The 17,617-nt window shown below is 47.5% G+C and overlaps 2 protein-coding genes across 2 annotated transcripts in view; one reads left to right on the forward strand and one right to left on the reverse strand.

Moving 5' to 3' along the window:
- Positions 1-9,775, forward strand: part of bcl9 (BCL9 transcription coactivator) — a 28,923-nt gene extending 19,148 nt beyond the window's left edge. Inside the window, 28 exon segments of the mRNA XM_030111341.1 lie at positions 2,058-2,371; positions 2,559-2,666; positions 2,812-2,998; positions 4,007-4,103; positions 4,218-4,737; positions 4,740-5,162; positions 5,165-5,212; positions 5,215-5,652; positions 5,655-5,715; positions 5,717-5,860; positions 5,862-5,920; positions 5,923-5,978; positions 5,980-6,009; positions 6,011-6,154; positions 6,156-6,338; positions 6,340-6,388; positions 6,905-7,069; positions 7,072-7,127; positions 7,130-7,172; positions 7,297-7,520; positions 7,522-7,655; positions 7,657-7,775; positions 7,778-7,921; positions 7,924-8,132; positions 8,135-8,215; positions 8,217-8,279; positions 8,281-8,316; positions 8,318-9,775. Coding sequence (XP_029967201.1) covers positions 2,058-2,371; positions 2,559-2,666; positions 2,812-2,998; positions 4,007-4,103; positions 4,218-4,737; positions 4,740-5,162; positions 5,165-5,212; positions 5,215-5,652; positions 5,655-5,715; positions 5,717-5,860; positions 5,862-5,920; positions 5,923-5,978; positions 5,980-6,009; positions 6,011-6,154; positions 6,156-6,338; positions 6,340-6,388; positions 6,905-7,069; positions 7,072-7,127; positions 7,130-7,172; positions 7,297-7,520; positions 7,522-7,655; positions 7,657-7,775; positions 7,778-7,921; positions 7,924-8,132; positions 8,135-8,215; positions 8,217-8,279; positions 8,281-8,316; positions 8,318-8,368 — 4,186 coding nt within the window. The 3' untranslated portion in view covers positions 8,369-9,775.
- Positions 9,776-10,112: 337 nt separating this feature from the next.
- On the reverse strand, positions 10,113-16,935 carry acp6 (acid phosphatase 6, lysophosphatidic). Its single transcript, XM_030112816.1, is given in 12 exon segments — positions 10,113-11,435; positions 11,438-11,474; positions 11,553-11,718; positions 11,807-11,899; positions 12,676-12,776; positions 13,158-13,290; positions 13,492-13,579; positions 13,666-13,745; positions 13,893-14,023; positions 14,760-14,888; positions 14,971-15,256; positions 16,827-16,935. Coding segments are annotated over 11 exon segments (1,278 nt in total). The 5' UTR covers positions 15,190-15,256; positions 16,827-16,935; the 3' UTR covers positions 10,113-11,334.
- Positions 16,936-17,617: the final 682 nt, after the last annotated feature.

Here is a 17,617-nt window from a genome sequence, read left to right on the forward strand (position 1 = left end):
CGGCGCCTGGTTTCCCCCAAACATGATACCTGGTGTTCAACCAAAGAAGTCCATCTTTGTCTCATCAGTGGAGAATTTAGTTTTACTTTCTGTAGGGTGAACAGGGTGAACTTGAGATCAATTTTGAGCTTGAGGACAGTTTAGTATGTGTGATTTCTTAATTTTTTTATTTTTCAATAAATTTGAAACAAAGCACCCTTTTTTTAACCTCGTTATTAATGAGACATTGTGTACATTTGTTTTTAGGAAAAATTTGTTTCAGTCATTTTGAAATGGGAATCAACTTATATTTGCATATGTTTATGTCAGGTTAATAGCCAACGTTTGCAATATTTAGCTTCTATAACATAAGGAAATGCTGTACTGATTCTTCTTTATTCAGTAGGTAGATAAATAAATTAATACAAACACATTTTGGCCATTAAGGGTTTCACTAGTTGGGAACTTTTTTTTGAGAAAGTTACATCAAGTGGAAACTTGAGGTAGTTGCTAGGAACCACATTTAATGCAGCTTGTTTGTTGGCTGGAATCATCGTGTAGCATTTGTAGCATGTGTAGCATGCGTTTAATAGCCTGACAGAGACCAAATTTACATTTGAGGACAATGTGCTAACTCCTCTCGGAGAGGCTAAAGGCTGAGGACATCTTGTTTTCTGTGGCGTCTGTGAATCTCCTGCTTCACCGTAGCCAGTTGGTGCTAAGTGTGACTGTATCCGTGTTTCCCAAAGTGCGGTTTTCAGGGAACCGCTGCCCTGAATGTTTGAGGCGTCCCCCAGCTCCAGCACAACTGATTCTAATTACAGGGTCATCATTAGGCTCCGCAGAAGCCCGGTAACGATCTGTTCATTTGAATCAGGTGTGTAGATGCAGGAGGCGTCTCGCACATGCCGAGCAGAGCTCTGCAGGATCAAGGCCTAACAACTGCAATTTTAACTGGTATACGATCCCGAAGTCGTCCTGATCCGCAATATAATGAAGCTGACAGACGCCGAAGCAGCTTGCTTCATGTGTGACATGTGTCGGTTGTTATCCTATGTGTTATGACCTGGAAGGTCCTGTTGTGTGATCCGGAGCTGCTCCAGGGTCAGGGAGTACACTGCGTTTGGAAGTTTTCCCTGCTGACTCATGGTTGTGGAGCCTCTGGAAACGACTGTCTGGACTGCCAAAATTTTGGCTTTGGCTTCTTTTTACTACCAACTGTGTCTTTGTGTGTACATACGTACAAAGTCCTAAGCTGTGGCTGTACTCTGTGGACATTTTGGCATTTACTCTATGCTACTTCTACGTGTATGTGTGTGTGTGTGTGTGTGAGAGAGCGAGGGAGACAGTGAAAGAGATCAGGGTGTGGTAAGGGTGTTTTCTGCCAGTTGGATGTATCCTGCTTGCCTAAGCTGAGCCACTTTCATAACTAGTAAGCAGCATTCATTTGTAGATGGCCTGTGTCTCTGCAGTCTGTTCCATGTCTAACTCTGGGCATTGAGTTCCCGATACCAGAAACCTAACGTGGTGGTCGTAGACTTATGTGCCAACTGTTGAATGGCATAGTGGCATTGTGTTCAGCCGTTTCAAATGAGGGAAAAAATTCGAACAATCAGATTTATCTTTTGATGTTCTGCTGACCATGTCTGCTGGGTACGACATTAGGCAACACAGATACAAGCAGTAATTGGGCACTGGAGGACATCAAACCTTGTGGTTGGCGTGCTACCTCACTATGTACATCAACTTTTGCTCGGTTTATGCCACTTTTGCCAGAACATGATTACTGAATGCGACCGTAATGCCCGAGGCACTTTGATTAATATGCCCTATTTCTCCACCCTGTGATTTGTGTTTTATGAAGGCAAAAGAGGTCATAATAAATGACTGGAGCCATTATTTTTGCAATGCACACCATGTCATGTTGCTTCACAGGGAGGTCGACGTCGACACTATTGTTGAACTGTGTTATTTAGCCACTCTTAATAAAAAAATACGTTTGAACACATGGAGTATGTAATTTGATTTTCACTGTGATCTTTTTTTTTTTTTTTTTTTTTTTTTTTTTGTCCTTTTAGCCCTAAACCTAAGACGGAGGCCATGGTACGATCACCTCCTGTCATGTCCCCGTCTACTGCCGCCCAAATGGACTCTAAAATGCCCAATCAGGGTAAACCAGGGAGCACAGGCAGCCAATCACAGCCCTCACCTTGTGATCCTAAGACCATGGGTACCAAAGGGGCTCAGAACGTCACGGGGGGAATGGGGCTGAAGAACGGCCAGGGCTTGACCTCTGGCCCGAGCTCCAAGGTGAAAGTCAAAAGGGAGCGAAGCACCTCAGTAGAATCCTTTGACCAGCCAGAGAGTGGCACGGCCACCAGCGAGGAGAAAGGTAAGAGCTAATAAACGTCAGCGTTGTGGCGTACACATTTCTTTTAGTGTAAAACAATCTGGCCGGAGAAAGCAACAGTTGAACATCTTGGATAACTGGACTTGCAGTTCCATATTGTCACTTGCGCTCATAAATCCAAGTCTATTGATGGCTGTGTGTGTGCGTGTGCGTGTGTGTGTCTGTACAGATAGTAGCAGGGTGAAGAGGATGTGTGTGGCAGAGAGGAGGCAGCCGTACAGCGGAGCCGACTGGTGCTCTGGGGGAGAAAGTGATGAAGATGACAAAGGATTCTTCAGTAAGTGTGCTAACGTGTGCATCCAAGCACGTATGATCGTCTCTCCACTGATCAACCTGACTTTATGACAGCTCTTCAGGGGCACTACACATCCCATAATCCTGTGCTGCTACTAAAGCAAGTTCTCCCTGGTGTCTCCCCGTAGACTGCAACTCAAGTGAAGTGAAGCCCCAGGACTCTGTCACACATTCTACCTCCAACGCCGGACTCAGTCGCTCCTCCACACCTTCCCACAATACACTGGGAGGCCAAGGCTCCACAACAGAACCTCCGAGTGGACAGAAACCGGGCTCAAAACTCGTTTATGTCTTCACCACAGAGATGGCAAACAAGTAAGGCAGACGAGATATGGTTTTTATGTCTCGCAGTCGGTTTCTTTGAAAAATAATTTCTCCAAAAAGAACATCGCCATGTAGTTGAATAGTTGTTAGTTCTCAGAGTTCAATATCCTTTAAATTTCCATAATTGGTTTAGAAAGCCTAATTAAAACACTTTTTTTTTTTTCATGAGAAAAATGTACACCCACAGCAAAATACTCGCTCTATTCCAGTTGAAATTTTAAATGGAATCGCTAACTATGTCAATTGCCTGAGGAATATCTCTTTGCCCCGGCCATCAGTGGCTGTTGATGTCTTTGATGTTGGTTGCAGCTGCTTGTGTGTATCGCACTAAATTATTTGCTTCCATATTCCAGCATTTTTAGTTATAGCCTTAATCTGTTGTGCGTATCTGCACAAGCATGTGTGTTTCTCAGTTGGGAGTAAATGCTCGGCTTAAATTAACACACTCTGTTGGGAATTGGAGATCAAAGATGTGGATGCATTGTGTATGGGCCTAATGGTTTGCTTAGTTTTTTTGACCTTGGCATTGCCTTCATCATGATCTCATCTCCTACTAGCCTCACCATTTTTACACACATGCGCGCGCGCTCAGTCTTGTATTTCTATCCTTGTGGGGACCGTCCATTGACTCCCATTCATGTCTAGCCCCTAACCCTGACCCTTACCCTAACCCTAACCCACACCACAACAAAGCCTAACCCTAAAGAAATGTTTTTGCACTTTTACTTTTTTCAGTAACAACAACATGGTCAAGAAAACACTGTTTCTCCTACTTAGGACCGGAAAAAGGTCCCCACAAGGCACATCGTTCCACATTTTGCTATCCTTGTGGGGACATTTGGCCCCAACAAGGATAGAAATACGAGAACGCTCACACACACACACACACACACACACACACACACACACACACACACACACACACACACACACACACACGTATTATTGTATTGTTGTGTCTGATGACTGATATCTGACTGTCTGTCTCATTGTCCCCAGGGCAGCTGATGCAGTTCTCACTGGCCATACAGAAAATATCATTGCCTTCCACATGAAAAACATCTCCAACAGCAAGGACAAAGCTCACCTCCTTTTGGTAAAGATGCTCATATAAGCTCTGTTGATACCGTTTTACTGAAGATATCAGCACCATCTTGGAAGTATCATAAGTTAATCTTGTTTCTGCACCTTTCTTTTCTCTTTTTTACAGAACAATGCAGCAAACGTCCTTCGAAATGACTCCAAACCTCCCCAGCAGCCCCCGTCCCACGCCCAAGATCAAAGCCACCAGCCTGGATCCAAGCCGTCCTTAACTGGCATGACAGAGGCAGCCCCTCCACAGCCTTCAAGTCAAGGCAGCCAAACTAGTGTTCTTCCACAAGAAGGATCAACCTCTGCCGGCATGGAATCCAAGAATATTCCCGGCAGCAGCCCGAGTAACACAACAGCCCCAGTTGACCAGGCCCCTGTCACCCAACCTGAGGCGGGCCTCAACCCTCCAACATCAGTTGAAGGAGGGCAGGGTGGAGGCTCTGGTGGAGCAGGTCTGACTCCCCAGCAGCAGCAGCAGCAGCAGCAGCTGGCCCAGGAGTTGTTAAACATGGAGGCTAACACTGAGGGTCTGTCCCAAGAACAGCTGGAACATCGGCAGCGCTCCCTGCAGACCCTGCGGGATATTCAGCGCATGCTCTTCCCCGATGACCGTGACGCCCCGCCACCCGGGCCCCCGCAGCCCATGGTGGACCGCACGATGGAGGCCCTGATGCTGCAGCCCGGAGGGCTGAACAAGGGCCTCTACAGGCAATGATAGCACAGTCTCAGAGCCTGGGACCACCCGGTGGACCAGGGGGACCCCGTCCACAAGGCCCCCCGTTCGGCCCGCCCCATGGTCCCCGGGATATGCCTCCATTTCCACAAGATGAGATGGGTCCCCACATGGGAGGCCCGGGTGGCTGTGGAGACGGAGACCAGATGACCCCGGAGCAGGTCGCTTGGTTGAAGCTACAGCAGGAGTTTTATGAAGAGAAAAGGAAAAAGCAAGAAATGCAACACCGGCCGCTTCCGCCAGATATGATGATGCACCCCCATGGCCCACGTGGCATGATGCGGCCCCCACCTCCGTACCAGATGGGCCCAGGAGAGATGTGGGGAGGACCGGTGGTCCGCCAGAACACTACCAGGAGCGTATGGGCATGGGGCCTGGCCCAGAGGGATGCCCCCCCACATGCAGAGGATGCCTGCCTTCTCTGGGATGATGAACCCTGAAATGGAGGGTCCCCCCAGACCCGGGATGGGCTGGCCCGATGACATGCCACCCCGTATGGGAGAAGCACGGGGCTTCCCTGGAGGACCTGGGGGAATGTTTCCTGGTCCGGGAGCTCGCGGTGAACGTTTTCCAAATCCCCAGTCAGTCCAAGAAGCAATGTTTCACCAAGGAATGGGTGGCGAGAAGGGCCTCCCTCCTGGAATGATGATGGACATGCAAAGGATGATGGGACACCAAAGAGGTGGAATGGAACCTGGTAACGGCATGGGTATGTTTCCCAGAATGCCCGGTGATGGTCCTATGAGTCCGTCCTCGAGGCTTCAAGGAATGGGAGGCAGAGAAATGGGGCCGGAGTTCGGCATGGGCCCCGGTCCTGGACCGGACCTCATATACACCCCTCAAAACTACGAGAACCCCCCATGAATTTGAGTCCTGATGAGATTGAGAATGAGAGGAGGAGGACCTCCAATGGAGAACATGGGTCCTCAGGGCCGCCCCATGCAGGGCCCTCCCTTCCCCGAGCAGGCACAGTCAGGAGACTTTCCCATGGGGCCCGGGCGACCCTTCCCTGGAGGACCTGCAGGGATGAGGTCCACATGCTGACCCTGCCTTTGGTCCAGAGCACAGAGCCACACCCACAGGAGGTAATGCCGCATCAACCACCTCCCCTCTGCCGGTGGTCCTGCACAAGGTCAGAGAGGCCGCCAAACCAGCAGATCTGAATGTCCAAGCAGGATGGGGGGAACTCTCCCAGTGTTAACCCACTAAAGTCCCCTCCTTTGAGGCAAGTACAGTCCCCGATGATGGGCTCTCCTTCTGGAAATCGTAAATCCCCTCAAACACCGTCCCAGCTGGCCGGTATGCTCACGCGTCCCACCGGCCCCCAACGCCCCTCCAGCCCCTCCGACCTCTGCACCCATGAAGTCTCCCCACTCCATGATGGGATCGGCAGGCGCCTCTTCCCGTTCTATGAGGTCCCCCTCGCTACCGAACCCGTCTCCGGGCTGGGCTTCCTCACCAAAGCCACCCATGCAGAGTCCAGGAGTCCCCCCTCAGGGTGGCAAGCCCTCCTCTCAGTATCACCTCACCAAACATGATGGGGAGTATGGAGCCAGGTATGTACTTCTCCTCAGTTTGTATCAGAAAACAGCGGCTTAAAAAAAAAAAAAACAACCCAAGATGCACACGTTAAATATCCTGATTTGTTTGCTCTTTGATTTAATGTTTGAGCCTTTTTGAAATCACATTCTGTCTCTAATCCCAGTGCATTGTAGTGTTAGATGTAAATATTTCTTCTACTGTCTTTCTTCAATCCCTTCAACAGAACTACTGCATAAAGCTGAACACAAAAGTAGATATAATGTGTGGGTCTATCTTTCAATTGCATCAGCCATATAAGTCCCCACATCTGTATGAGGGGTGGGGTAGAGTGGTTGTAGTCCAGTGGCTCCCTCTTCTGGTCATTCTCTAATGAGCCTTGTTGTCAAGATGAGCCTCCGTTGCAGTCTCTTACTGTAAACTTCTCACTATTGTTGGTATGATCACATACACAGTATAGTCAAGTAAACGAGGACTGTCTTTGATGCATTTTATTTTCTTTCCCTTGTCCTTCAAATTGCTTTATTCTTTAGGAGGGAACGGCCCCCCCTCAGCTCCTCCGTCATCAGGAGCTCCATCTGGCTCCATGCCCTCTCAGGCAACGTCCGTCTGGCGTCCGTACACCATACCCCCCGAACCAACACTATCCCAGAATCCCCTCTCCATCATGATGTCACGCATGTCCAAGTTCGCAATGCCCCAGCTCCCTCACTTTACCACGACGCCATCAAGACTGTTGCCAGCTCTGATGATGACCCTCGCCTCCAGCTCGCTCCCCGAACCTGCCTTCAGTGAACAATATGGTAAGAATTTTTTGGGGAAAAAAAACCTGTGTTTTAGTTTCATCTCTGTGAGCAGTTTGCCTCGTTTTCACATGTACCTATGTTATTCAGTTTCATAATAATTATGGAATTATTTTGATCCGCAGGTATGGCATTGAATCACCAAGGCAATCCGCGTATGATGGGACCTGGGAGCGCTGGACCCATGCCCTCCCTCAGCCCTCTGGGTATGAATCCTAGGGATTCCCAGCCTCTCTCCCATGGCATGCCCCACCAAATGCCCTCTCCAAATGCCCCTAACATGGGCCCAGGCATGATGCCCCACGGCATGATGATACCACCAAATCCCCAAGACCCCGGTATGGCGAAACCCTCAAATGATGCCCAGGGACGGCATGGGTTACCCCCATCGAAGCCAGGGATACCCCCTCACCCCAGTCTCCCTCCCAGCAAGAGGCCCTTCTCCTCCGCACAACGGCCCCGGTCCTCAGGGTTTCCCGGCCATCCGATGGCTTCCAGGGAGAGGTTGGACCGATGGGAGGACGAATGGGGAACATGCCTCATGGCGGCGGGGGTGATGGTGGTATGTGCAAACCCAACACCCCCGGCGGGCCAGAATTCAACACATGCAAGGTGGATTTACCGACGCAGACCTTCATGAGGTGATGCGGCCGGGAGCCTCGGGCATTCCCGAGTTCGTACCTGTCCAGAATAATCCGTCGGAGAAGCCTATCAGACTCTTTCTTAGCTTCCCCAGAGGCGGAGGAGACAACCCGGCGGGAAACCGCCACACCCCTCTGGCTTCCCCATGCAGGGCATGATGGGTGACGGCCCACAAGGATGGGGATGCCCATGCAAGGGATGGGGGCGATGTCGTGGGGGTCCCTGTGGGGTGATGGGCCCTCAGGACATGCCGATGTGCAACCCGGGTCACAATTCCATGCGGCCCCCAGGATTCATGGGTCAAGGGCATGATGGTGCCCTCAGCACCGGATGATGTCCCCCGGGGGTCCTGGAGGGATGATGCAGGGGAGACAAATGGCCCACCCCGGCCCCGGTGGTTTCACCCAACATGATGAGGTCCCTGCAGGGCATGGGTGGCCCCCCGCAGCAGACAATGATGATGGGGGGGTCAGATGAGGCCGCGCGACATGGACATGGGCCTTCAGTCCCGGCCCCGGAATTGTTCTAGATCCAGCAGAACCTTGTATCTAGAATGTTCGTGGACTATATTGTACGAATGGAGTAAAGATGGCGGGATATGGAGAGTATTCAGGAGACTGACGGACTCGAGTAAAGGAGGTATAATATGACATTGAGGATTTACCCAGAAAATGAACAGAACGGAGCTAACCAGTCACCTGGTGATGTCCTGTGGGAACTATTCCAAAGGGAATTCAGACAGGCCCAGATCGGAGTACCTTTGCCACAAGAACATTTAATTTTGGACTCATGAACTTCAGAATGTATGGGATTGTTGTGCATCAATTTCGCAGAACTGTTGGTGTTTTTTTTTTTTTTTGTTTTGTTTTTTGTTTTTTTGACTATAAAGATGACTTCGACATCAAAGAGGAATCAACCTAACAAAAAGTCAGCGTGGAGATGCTACAGTATATGTCTACTTTTTTCAAATTAAAAAAAACAAAAAAACAAATTTGTCACGAAGGTGGTATGGAACAAGAGAAAGGAAGAATTTGTGCTTTGTGAAGACTTTAGTGGAAATCCATCTTGTCTCTCGCTTCATCGTTTTGACTGTTTCTGTACAGTATATACATGAGAGTGTGTCTGCGTGCTTGACAGATAGTATGTTTGTGTGGTTGGTATGTATGTATGTATGTGTCTGTATGTATAGGCATTCTATCAGTGACCTCTCAACTCCTCTTACCCCACTTTCATTGGGGGAGGAACGCCCCCTAAAATACTGTACTGTTTACCATTGGTGGGCTATTCAAATTTTAGTCTATTTTAATTTCCTTTGTAACTCCAGTGTATAACAAACCAAACTATGACCTCATTAAGATAATAGTATTATTAAAAAAGCACAAACATGGACCATCTGCAGAAAGCGTCTTCTTTCTCTGTTTTTACCATTGAGTGTGAGGATCCTGGCAGCTTTGCAGCACCGCGGTGATCTCCTGTCCATTTCAAGTTGTGGATGACATTTGACTTTGTGCTCCAAAACTTTCAGGACTCAACTTTCGCCAGCGTGAATAATATTGCTAATACCCAGATGTGCTATGTGTGTTCTTCTTGTTCCTGTTGTGTTCCTGTTTTGTTTTGACTCTCTTGTTGACTCTGGGTAATAATCATTCCCACAGCAATAATCTCCCCCCCTCCCCCTTCGATGGTCAGCAGAATGGGACAGGAGTGGCCCAAAGCCACAGCAGGTATGCCAGGTATTATAGAAATAGAGCTAGGTAGATCTGGTGAGAATTTAGTGTGGCAGGTGTGTCCAGCGCGAGACGCACGGAAATGTAAACACGTACTGCTTACCATCCAGTTGACTTCCTCTCTTTTCTCTATTGTATAAGCTTGTCATGTGTTTCTCCATTGGCTTTGGTGCAGAATAGCCTACCAGGGCTGTGGTGATGGACTACAAATAAAAGATATTGTTTTGGTATATACATGTTGTCCATGGCGTGTGTGCGTGCATGCATGTGTCACCCCTCCCTCCCCCCGGCCGGGTTCAACTGTTGCGTCTTCGTCATTGTACGTGTTGAACCAGCTCTCCGGCATTCAGCGGCAACGAGCAGAGCCGGTCGCACTGAGAGGATCAGGTTTTTTTTTTTTTTTTTAAATCTTAATCGGTACCATTTTTAAGATCAACTTCAAAGTAGGTGAACACATGATGTAACCTTTCAATACCTGTGTTGTGAAAACAGCGAGGAGGGTTGTGCGATGAGTTTGCGTGAAAGAAAAAAAAAAAGCTCAACTTTAAAATAGTTTTATTTCTCATCGATTCAAACCCTGTCTTTACATTTAATGCAGCAGGTCAGGAACTTACTCCTGCTGATGAGGTACATGCTGTGTTACTGTAACACAGAGACATTGGGGTCTATACGAGCAGCATGAATCCATGCAGACTGGTCTTATAATACCAACGGATCCTCATGAGAAAGGCAACGTTTCCATCCTGAAGCGTCGTGTAAAGCGTCTCAGAAGTCATGGAGATGTTCACACACTGCTGCTAGGTCTACCTGCTGGAAACCTTCTTTCTTAGATATTAAATTCAGGACATGAAACTCACAGTATTCCCCTGAGGAATGAAATGATTACTTTAGATAATATGGTTGTGAACCCAACCAATTTGGCAGAATAATTGCATCAGCAATCGGATACATTCATTGATTCCTTATTGTCCAAGCTTCAAGTAGTCCATGTGTCGGAGCGGGATTAGTTTTCTGTAATGCTTTCTGTTCATGAGGAAAAGGCTGATAGTATTGCTTATTTTGTCAAACAACCACAAAAAGAAAAAGAAAAAAAGCAAAACCAACATTGAATTTCTTGTATAGTGTACACCTGGTATACATCATGAAACAAAAACCTGTTTAAAAAAATAAAAGGATAGACACAAGAGCCACAGATTTACTATACGTAACGACATTACCATTATTTAAAACATTCATGCAATGTCTTGATAAATACCCACTCAAATAAATAGTCCCAATAAATGCACGACTTCCTCGTCTTTCAGTGCTTTTTGCTAAATGTTTAAAAGAAATCTTTTTAAAAACGGCAAGGTGTATTCATGTGCCGTTTGTGTGGGTTTCAGTATCATAAAGGAAAAAAACTTAGAGAACACAAGAGTGAAATCAGGTTTACAGTACATAACCACTTCATTCACTGCTCTTCACTCTCGGCAGAAGTGCTCTGAGGATGTCAAAACTTGATTCACATTAAAGTGAAGCAGACCCGGGAAACTTCCGGCTGCTACTGTTTGTTGGTGAGAGTGTTTGTGTCCGTTAATGTTTAGCGTCACTGTCATGTTTTAGCAAATCGGTATTCTGATGGTGCGCAGCTTTTCTCAGTGAGGCTCCAAGAAAGAAAGACGCGGTTGTGAACCACCGCATTGAATGATTGTAAGGAAAGCATAGATAAATCCAGAAGTGACTTTAGTGAGTGTTAGCGGAGGATGTGGGAAGCCATGATGTGTGCCTGGTTGGGTTGTGGAGGGTTCAGGGTCAGGGTTCGGTTTCGGTCGAGTCGTCTGTGCTGTTACAGAGCGTCTGGTAGTTCTCCGAGCTCAGCGAATACCGCGACAGCATCTTGTTTGAACTCCGCAGGGGCAGTAGATTCCACTGCAGCCTGGCAGGAGCTGGTCCTACAGCAAGAGAAGCAGCGTGAGTCAAACAGAAAACCCGTCGAGCGTGCCGACGCCCCCCCCCCTCCTCACCCTCACCTGGCCAATGTACGACACCTTGACGAAGGACTCGCTGGTCTGCTGGTGTTGGTGCAGCTCCAGCGTGAGATCGGCTGCATACGGTGGCCACCTCATGTCGAAAATCCCCAGAGCCATCAGAGAGGGAATCAGAGTGGTGTCGTGCACAGAGTATAAAAACAGCTTCCTATTTTCAGAGTGGAACATTGACAGACTGAAGGCACCGGGGAGTTTGTGTGGGAAGTGGGTGTGACCGGCGTGAGGAGGTGTCCGACCTGTTCGGCTCCGCTGAAGTGCCCTGGACTTTCTCCTCAATGTTATTTAACAGGATGTGCAGGAGTGGCCCGACGGACAGCTGCAGGTTCTCCCTGGTAGAGACGTAAAGCAGGACGAAGAGTCAGGAGGCATCAGAACGACGAGGACAAAATAAATATCAATGACTGTATACTGGCATACAGGAGGAGTAATTTATGTCTGAGTCCAGTCATTTCTATAATCAGAGTCCAGACAGGAGACTCGGAGCCTCACGATCTCATAAAAACAGGGCTGTAAATACGAGTCGAAAGTGCTTTTTGTTTGATCACAATTTGCCTCAGATGTAACGTTGCAGACTCTTTCAGTCCTCACTTTCCAAAAGAGAAGGAATGTATTTCACGTGTGTGTGTTAACATTTTGACATGCCGTTTCCTCATAACCCTGCATTGAGAAAGGTGAACGTGAGACAGTCAGTACCTCTGCCTCGCCATAGGGGGCAGTGCTGAGCAAACTGCATGAAAAGGCTTCACATTTAACTTCTATAGTTTTCTAAAATATGACTAAATGGATCATGGAAAGTACGAGAGGCCACAGCAGAACCGTGAGGGTGACGGAGCGCAGCACAGGACCGTTTCTCTGAGGCAACTTTAACATTCTTCTTTGTCCAAATATGTACCTTCCTTATCTCTGAATGTGTGAATATCTCTGTGACATGAGATATGAAACGCAACCAGCAGCCGAAGGGCAGACTCAAACTCTTCTACTGGGTTCATGTATTTGTAAAATCTGATCGAAGTCGATGCTTCACCTGTCATGAGCGTCACTGATACAGAAAACACAGAGTGAATTAAGTTTTAAATAATCCTCCGCTCCGGTGATCTGACCTCACCTCTTGCTGGGTTGAAACACATGGCACATCATGTCCACAGCCCTCTGCTCCACCTTCTCTCTCCAGCTGTCCAGCGCTGGTGGGCAGGGCAGGCCGTGAGTCTGGAGAAGAAAAACGTCCAACATCAGTTTTTATCAGAACTGTCACAAGCTGATATTTCAAACTTTTGACCAAAAAAGTGGGGAATTTTTTTCAAAAACTTCATCTTCATTGAGAAACGAACTTTCCTGTTGTATTAAATTGTTCGTTATGCACATATTACAGCAGACAATAAGCATAAAGAGTGACTCTGACTTGACTCGCAGGAGTCAGACCAACTTGTAGAACTGTCTGAGACACAAAATCATTCCAGTGAGAAAGTTTCATGTGGCATAAGCTGCAGCTCTGGGCCGTCCCCGAGCTTTCCAGTAGTCACATGTGTCCTGAGTGTTTGTGGTGAGGCCTAACAAGGAGTCAGAGGAGCGGCGGCGCGGTCGCGTCACCTCTCTGGCAACCATGTCATCCCTAATGAGGATGAAGTCGACGCGCTGGTGAGCAGCGATCCCCAGCGCGCTCTGGATGCTCTGCAGGTCTGCGGCAATGTCTGGCAGAGTGGACGACTCTGCCCAGCGGTGGCTGCGAAGAACACACACACATACACACACACGCACGCATGGTGTCAGCGGCGGAGCGCCGATACGCCGTGACAGCCTGTCACAGGCGTCTCGGCTCGCTTTAGAATTTTGCACACCACATTATTCAAGAATCCAGTTTTGGGTGGCGGGTGTGTGAGAGGGCCTCGGGCTGGATGGGGGGGGGGGTGGTGTTTCTACACACCTGCAAAGGAGTTTGAGCAGCTTGCATCCGTGATAGTTAGGATAGAGGATCTCTGATTCTCCCGTGGTTGTGAGGATGTGAACTGTTTCTTTATGCAGAACAGAAGATTGCATGAGAGAGGAAAAGAACACACACACACACACACACGCACACACACACAGATCGCTGCTCTACCTGTTTGTTTTTGATGGAAGAGCCCGGCTATCAGGCACTTGGCAGATTCAATGGTCCTCACAATGTTAGTGGAGCGCACACTAAAAATGGAAAACAAAATAGGTCATGGAAGGAAGCCAACGTTAAAACAAGAGAGCGTTTAGGCTCGTGTCGTTCCTGCTGCACTCAGCGGCGCGCAGGAAAAGCGTTTGTGTTCTTGATCACTGTCCCCGGTGTGCAGTACTCACTAGACCTCCGCTGGGCTGAAGGTGGAGCCGAGGAAGGCGTCGTCCTCGATGTACCTCCTCCTCAGCCGCTTGCCCAGCTCGTACAGCTGCTGCATGCCCAGCGTGGTCAGCTGGCCGGGGAACGTGCCGCCCTGCCAACAGCAACAAGGGGATCAAGTCGCGCTCAGAGAGGAGGCCAGCAGATGTGCACCTGCGGTCGCGTACGGGAGTCCAGGCATGGCTGGAGTCCATACTGTGGGATTTCCAAGGTAATCTGGTGCAGTTAAACCTCTTTAGGAGAGCAGCGAGCTCAGCACGAGGAAACGACATTTTGGAGACCCAGTCGACATCGCGTCTCACTTGGAAGGTCGACTGTTACAAAGACAACTGGAGATGATTGAACCTGCTTCAGTGACACCTGTAATGACTCATCTCGGCCACTAGAGGGAGAAAAGCTAATCGTGTTGATGAATCTTTGAGTGGGGTACTTTCTGAATCCACGGGGTGCTTCGCATTTACCGAGTCTACAAAAAGAACTGAATAACACACCTTTATCCCACAAAGGCAACTTCACAGAGATAAAACAACAGGCCTTAATCACAGCGGCTCCTCGCCTGTCATGACAGGAAAGGCAAAACAACATTAAGGATGATGACTGGTTTTCATTATCGTCTCAGTAGGAGACAAAGTAAAAGATGTCAAACAGCCAGCTGTCAGCGCAGAAACATGCTGGAAGGACGACGCCATGCTAATCATCACATTCATTTATATAAATACAGTATCTGCAACAAATCGAGGCTAATTTTTTTTTTTTTTTTGGGGTCAGTCTGTCTTCATTCCACCATTTAAGCCTCCTTTGTAACATGATACCACAACAAGCGTACTCACCGTCAGTATGTTCTTCCGGTAGCTGTCCTCCACGGGCGCCGGGGGCTGCGGCCCCCCCTGAAGGTCCCTGACCACGTAGTTGATGTGTGTGTGTGGCGGAGGCTCCAGGAGCGTCGGCACCCACTGGGCCTTGGAGGGACAGAAGACATCCAGACAAAGAATCACAGCAGTGTCGTTTCCAGACACTGTGCAACATGGCGACAGAGTTTACCTCCAGCACGTCGGGGATGGACTTCAGCGGCGTCCGAGCGCCGTGCCGGAACAAGACCTGAACCAGCTTCAGTTCATAGGGAGAGCTGGGGTTTGTGTCAGCAGGCGTGTTACGAGAGGCGACCTGGTCCGGTTCCACCTTCTTCTGCGACCAGAGCAACGAGCCGAACGCCACCGACACCGACCCCAACAGACCCGCTTTGCCCCAGAGTTTCCTCATGGCTGAGCTGTGAGCCAAACGGACGAGACCGAGTGCGAGGCGGGGCGATCAAGGCGGCACGAAGAACCTGGGATGCAAGAGAAAGCGTTTCCAGCATGATTTATTTCCTTTCAACAAATGAGAAGAAAACATGATTCAATCACAACAGACATTAAATCTTTGTTTTGTAAAGCTGACTCTGATAAGAACATCTTAACAACCTGACTTTGACTTCCATATAAAAAGTATTTTAATTTTTTAAAATCATTTGACATTGAACCAGAGAAAAAGATCAAGTTAAAGATTAGAACATCCTGAGATCTCCCGATTGACAGGTTAGAGGACATTTACAGTGTCTCTTCTCCGCAGCAGTGGTGTAGCAGCTCTGTAGTAAGGTGGAATCTAATGATTAATTTAGGCACATGTTTATTTTATTGACCAGGGGGGATCGAGCACTGAAATAAACATGAGGCCCGAGCTGAACCGGTAACACGTCGAGTTACAGGTTACGTGCACATCTGGGCTCCTCGGTAAGCCGGAGGTTGAACAAACACAACAAGTGAGGAAGAAAAGAAGTGTTTACAGAGGATGTAAATCAGGAAGTTTCCAAACTGTCAGAATGTGATTCAAAGGTAGGAAGAGGGAGGCCCATCATTCTCCTAAAGCCAGTGCTTTTGTGAGAGTGTCCAACAACAACAAAACACACACACACACACACACACACACACACACACACACACACACACACACACACACACACACACACACAAAGAAAACCCTCAACAATGATAATCTACAACTGCAAGGCTATAAACTTTAGAGACATAAAACTCTGCTAAATCATCTCTGACCTCATTTTAGCCAAATCCTCATTCACTCAGGCGATGATATGATACGTACTCTCCCAGCATCACACACTAAGCCCTCTGGGTTCAGGGCTTTTCCTAAAGAGCTTTGTGCCATCTAACGATTGCGCAGCGCAAATCAGGGATCCGTTATTTGCGCAATGGTCGCCTTGAGCAATCTATCGATCTTGCAGATTTGGTTCATTTTACACGAAGTACTTGAAAGTTGGGATATTGAAGCATTAACAAGATAGAAAACCGGAAGTGGGATCCAAAAAGCCTGACACTCACAATTTCAGTCGCTCAGACCTTTTTATAGATATTTCATCTTGCAATAATATATTAAAATCCACATCAAAAGTGACACGATTTAGAAAGTTACTACCTTTACGTACGATTATGGACACTTGGAAAGAATGACTGGATTTCCGGGTTTAACAGACTAACAAAACACAAAAACATAAAATGTAAATAAAGTTGAAATCAGAATATCTACTGTTCAATAGTATTATTACGACTTACAGTGAAATTCGGCGGTGATGTCGAGGGTGGATGAATCGAGCGGATTTCGTTAGAGCAGCCTGCTGATCGAAAATGTCCATAGAAACTGTTTTATCCACATTTTATAGAGGAAAACTTTTACAATGGAAGGCTGAAGGACGGCTCGTGGCACGTGAAGGGGGATCATAAACTCTCCAGGGGGCGTTACGTTTTCCCATAAAACACCCAGCAGTTTAATGCTAACAGCAGACAGTGCAGGGAGACTAAAGCACGAATGATGACCAAAGTTATCCAACTGTTGGAGCTGCTTACCTTCAAAACTGGAGGATAAATGAGGAAGAGCCTCTCGATGGAAAACACCGTAAATGTCAATTTTACTTGTCATTCGATAACTCTTGCTACCGGTACCAGCCGAAATGCATCTTGGGACTTGTAGGCAGAAATATGCTATTTCGAATCGGGAGGGAACGTGATACGAATGGAAATAATACTACAACTCCCAGCAGGCATTTCAGACGTGGGCATTTCTTCTTCCTCTTAAAGGCGTTCATTGCAGGAGGCGGTGTAAAGTACGCTGCTTTCCTCTGCAGGAGATAAGCGGTACCTTCATGTCTCCACTTGATAATTACAAGCAGGTAGATCGGATTGTATGTAGAAATTGCAAATTATCATTGAATAGAAAGCTAAATAACTATGGGTGAAAATGATGATTAATTCGACCAAAATCAATACATCAAATTGATTACAAAATTATTTGGACGTAACTACCTGTGTTCTAGTACTTCCATTCATCACATAAACTTTTGCCCCATATATTTGCTTTGTTGTATCATTTGAAAATATTATTTGAAAACTCAGTGACCCCCCACCCCCACCCCCCCACCCACCCACCCTTTCATCTGAATGCACATGTAATTTGATGAAGTGGAATCGCACCAATAAATGGTATTAATTTTACTATTAGTCAAACATCATTATTTGTGTAATGGGCTGTTCATTTCATTCCACAGCTTTCTTACTCTTTTTCAGACTAAAATATTTGAATTTCCAATATTATTTTTTAAAGACTATATCTGCATGCCACTGGCAAACCAAGATCTGAA

This window comes from Salarias fasciatus, chromosome 16 (genome assembly GCF_902148845.1).
Source record: "Salarias fasciatus chromosome 16, fSalaFa1.1, whole genome shotgun sequence".
Taxonomy (NCBI): Eukaryota; Metazoa; Chordata; class Actinopteri; order Blenniiformes; family Blenniidae; genus Salarias; species Salarias fasciatus.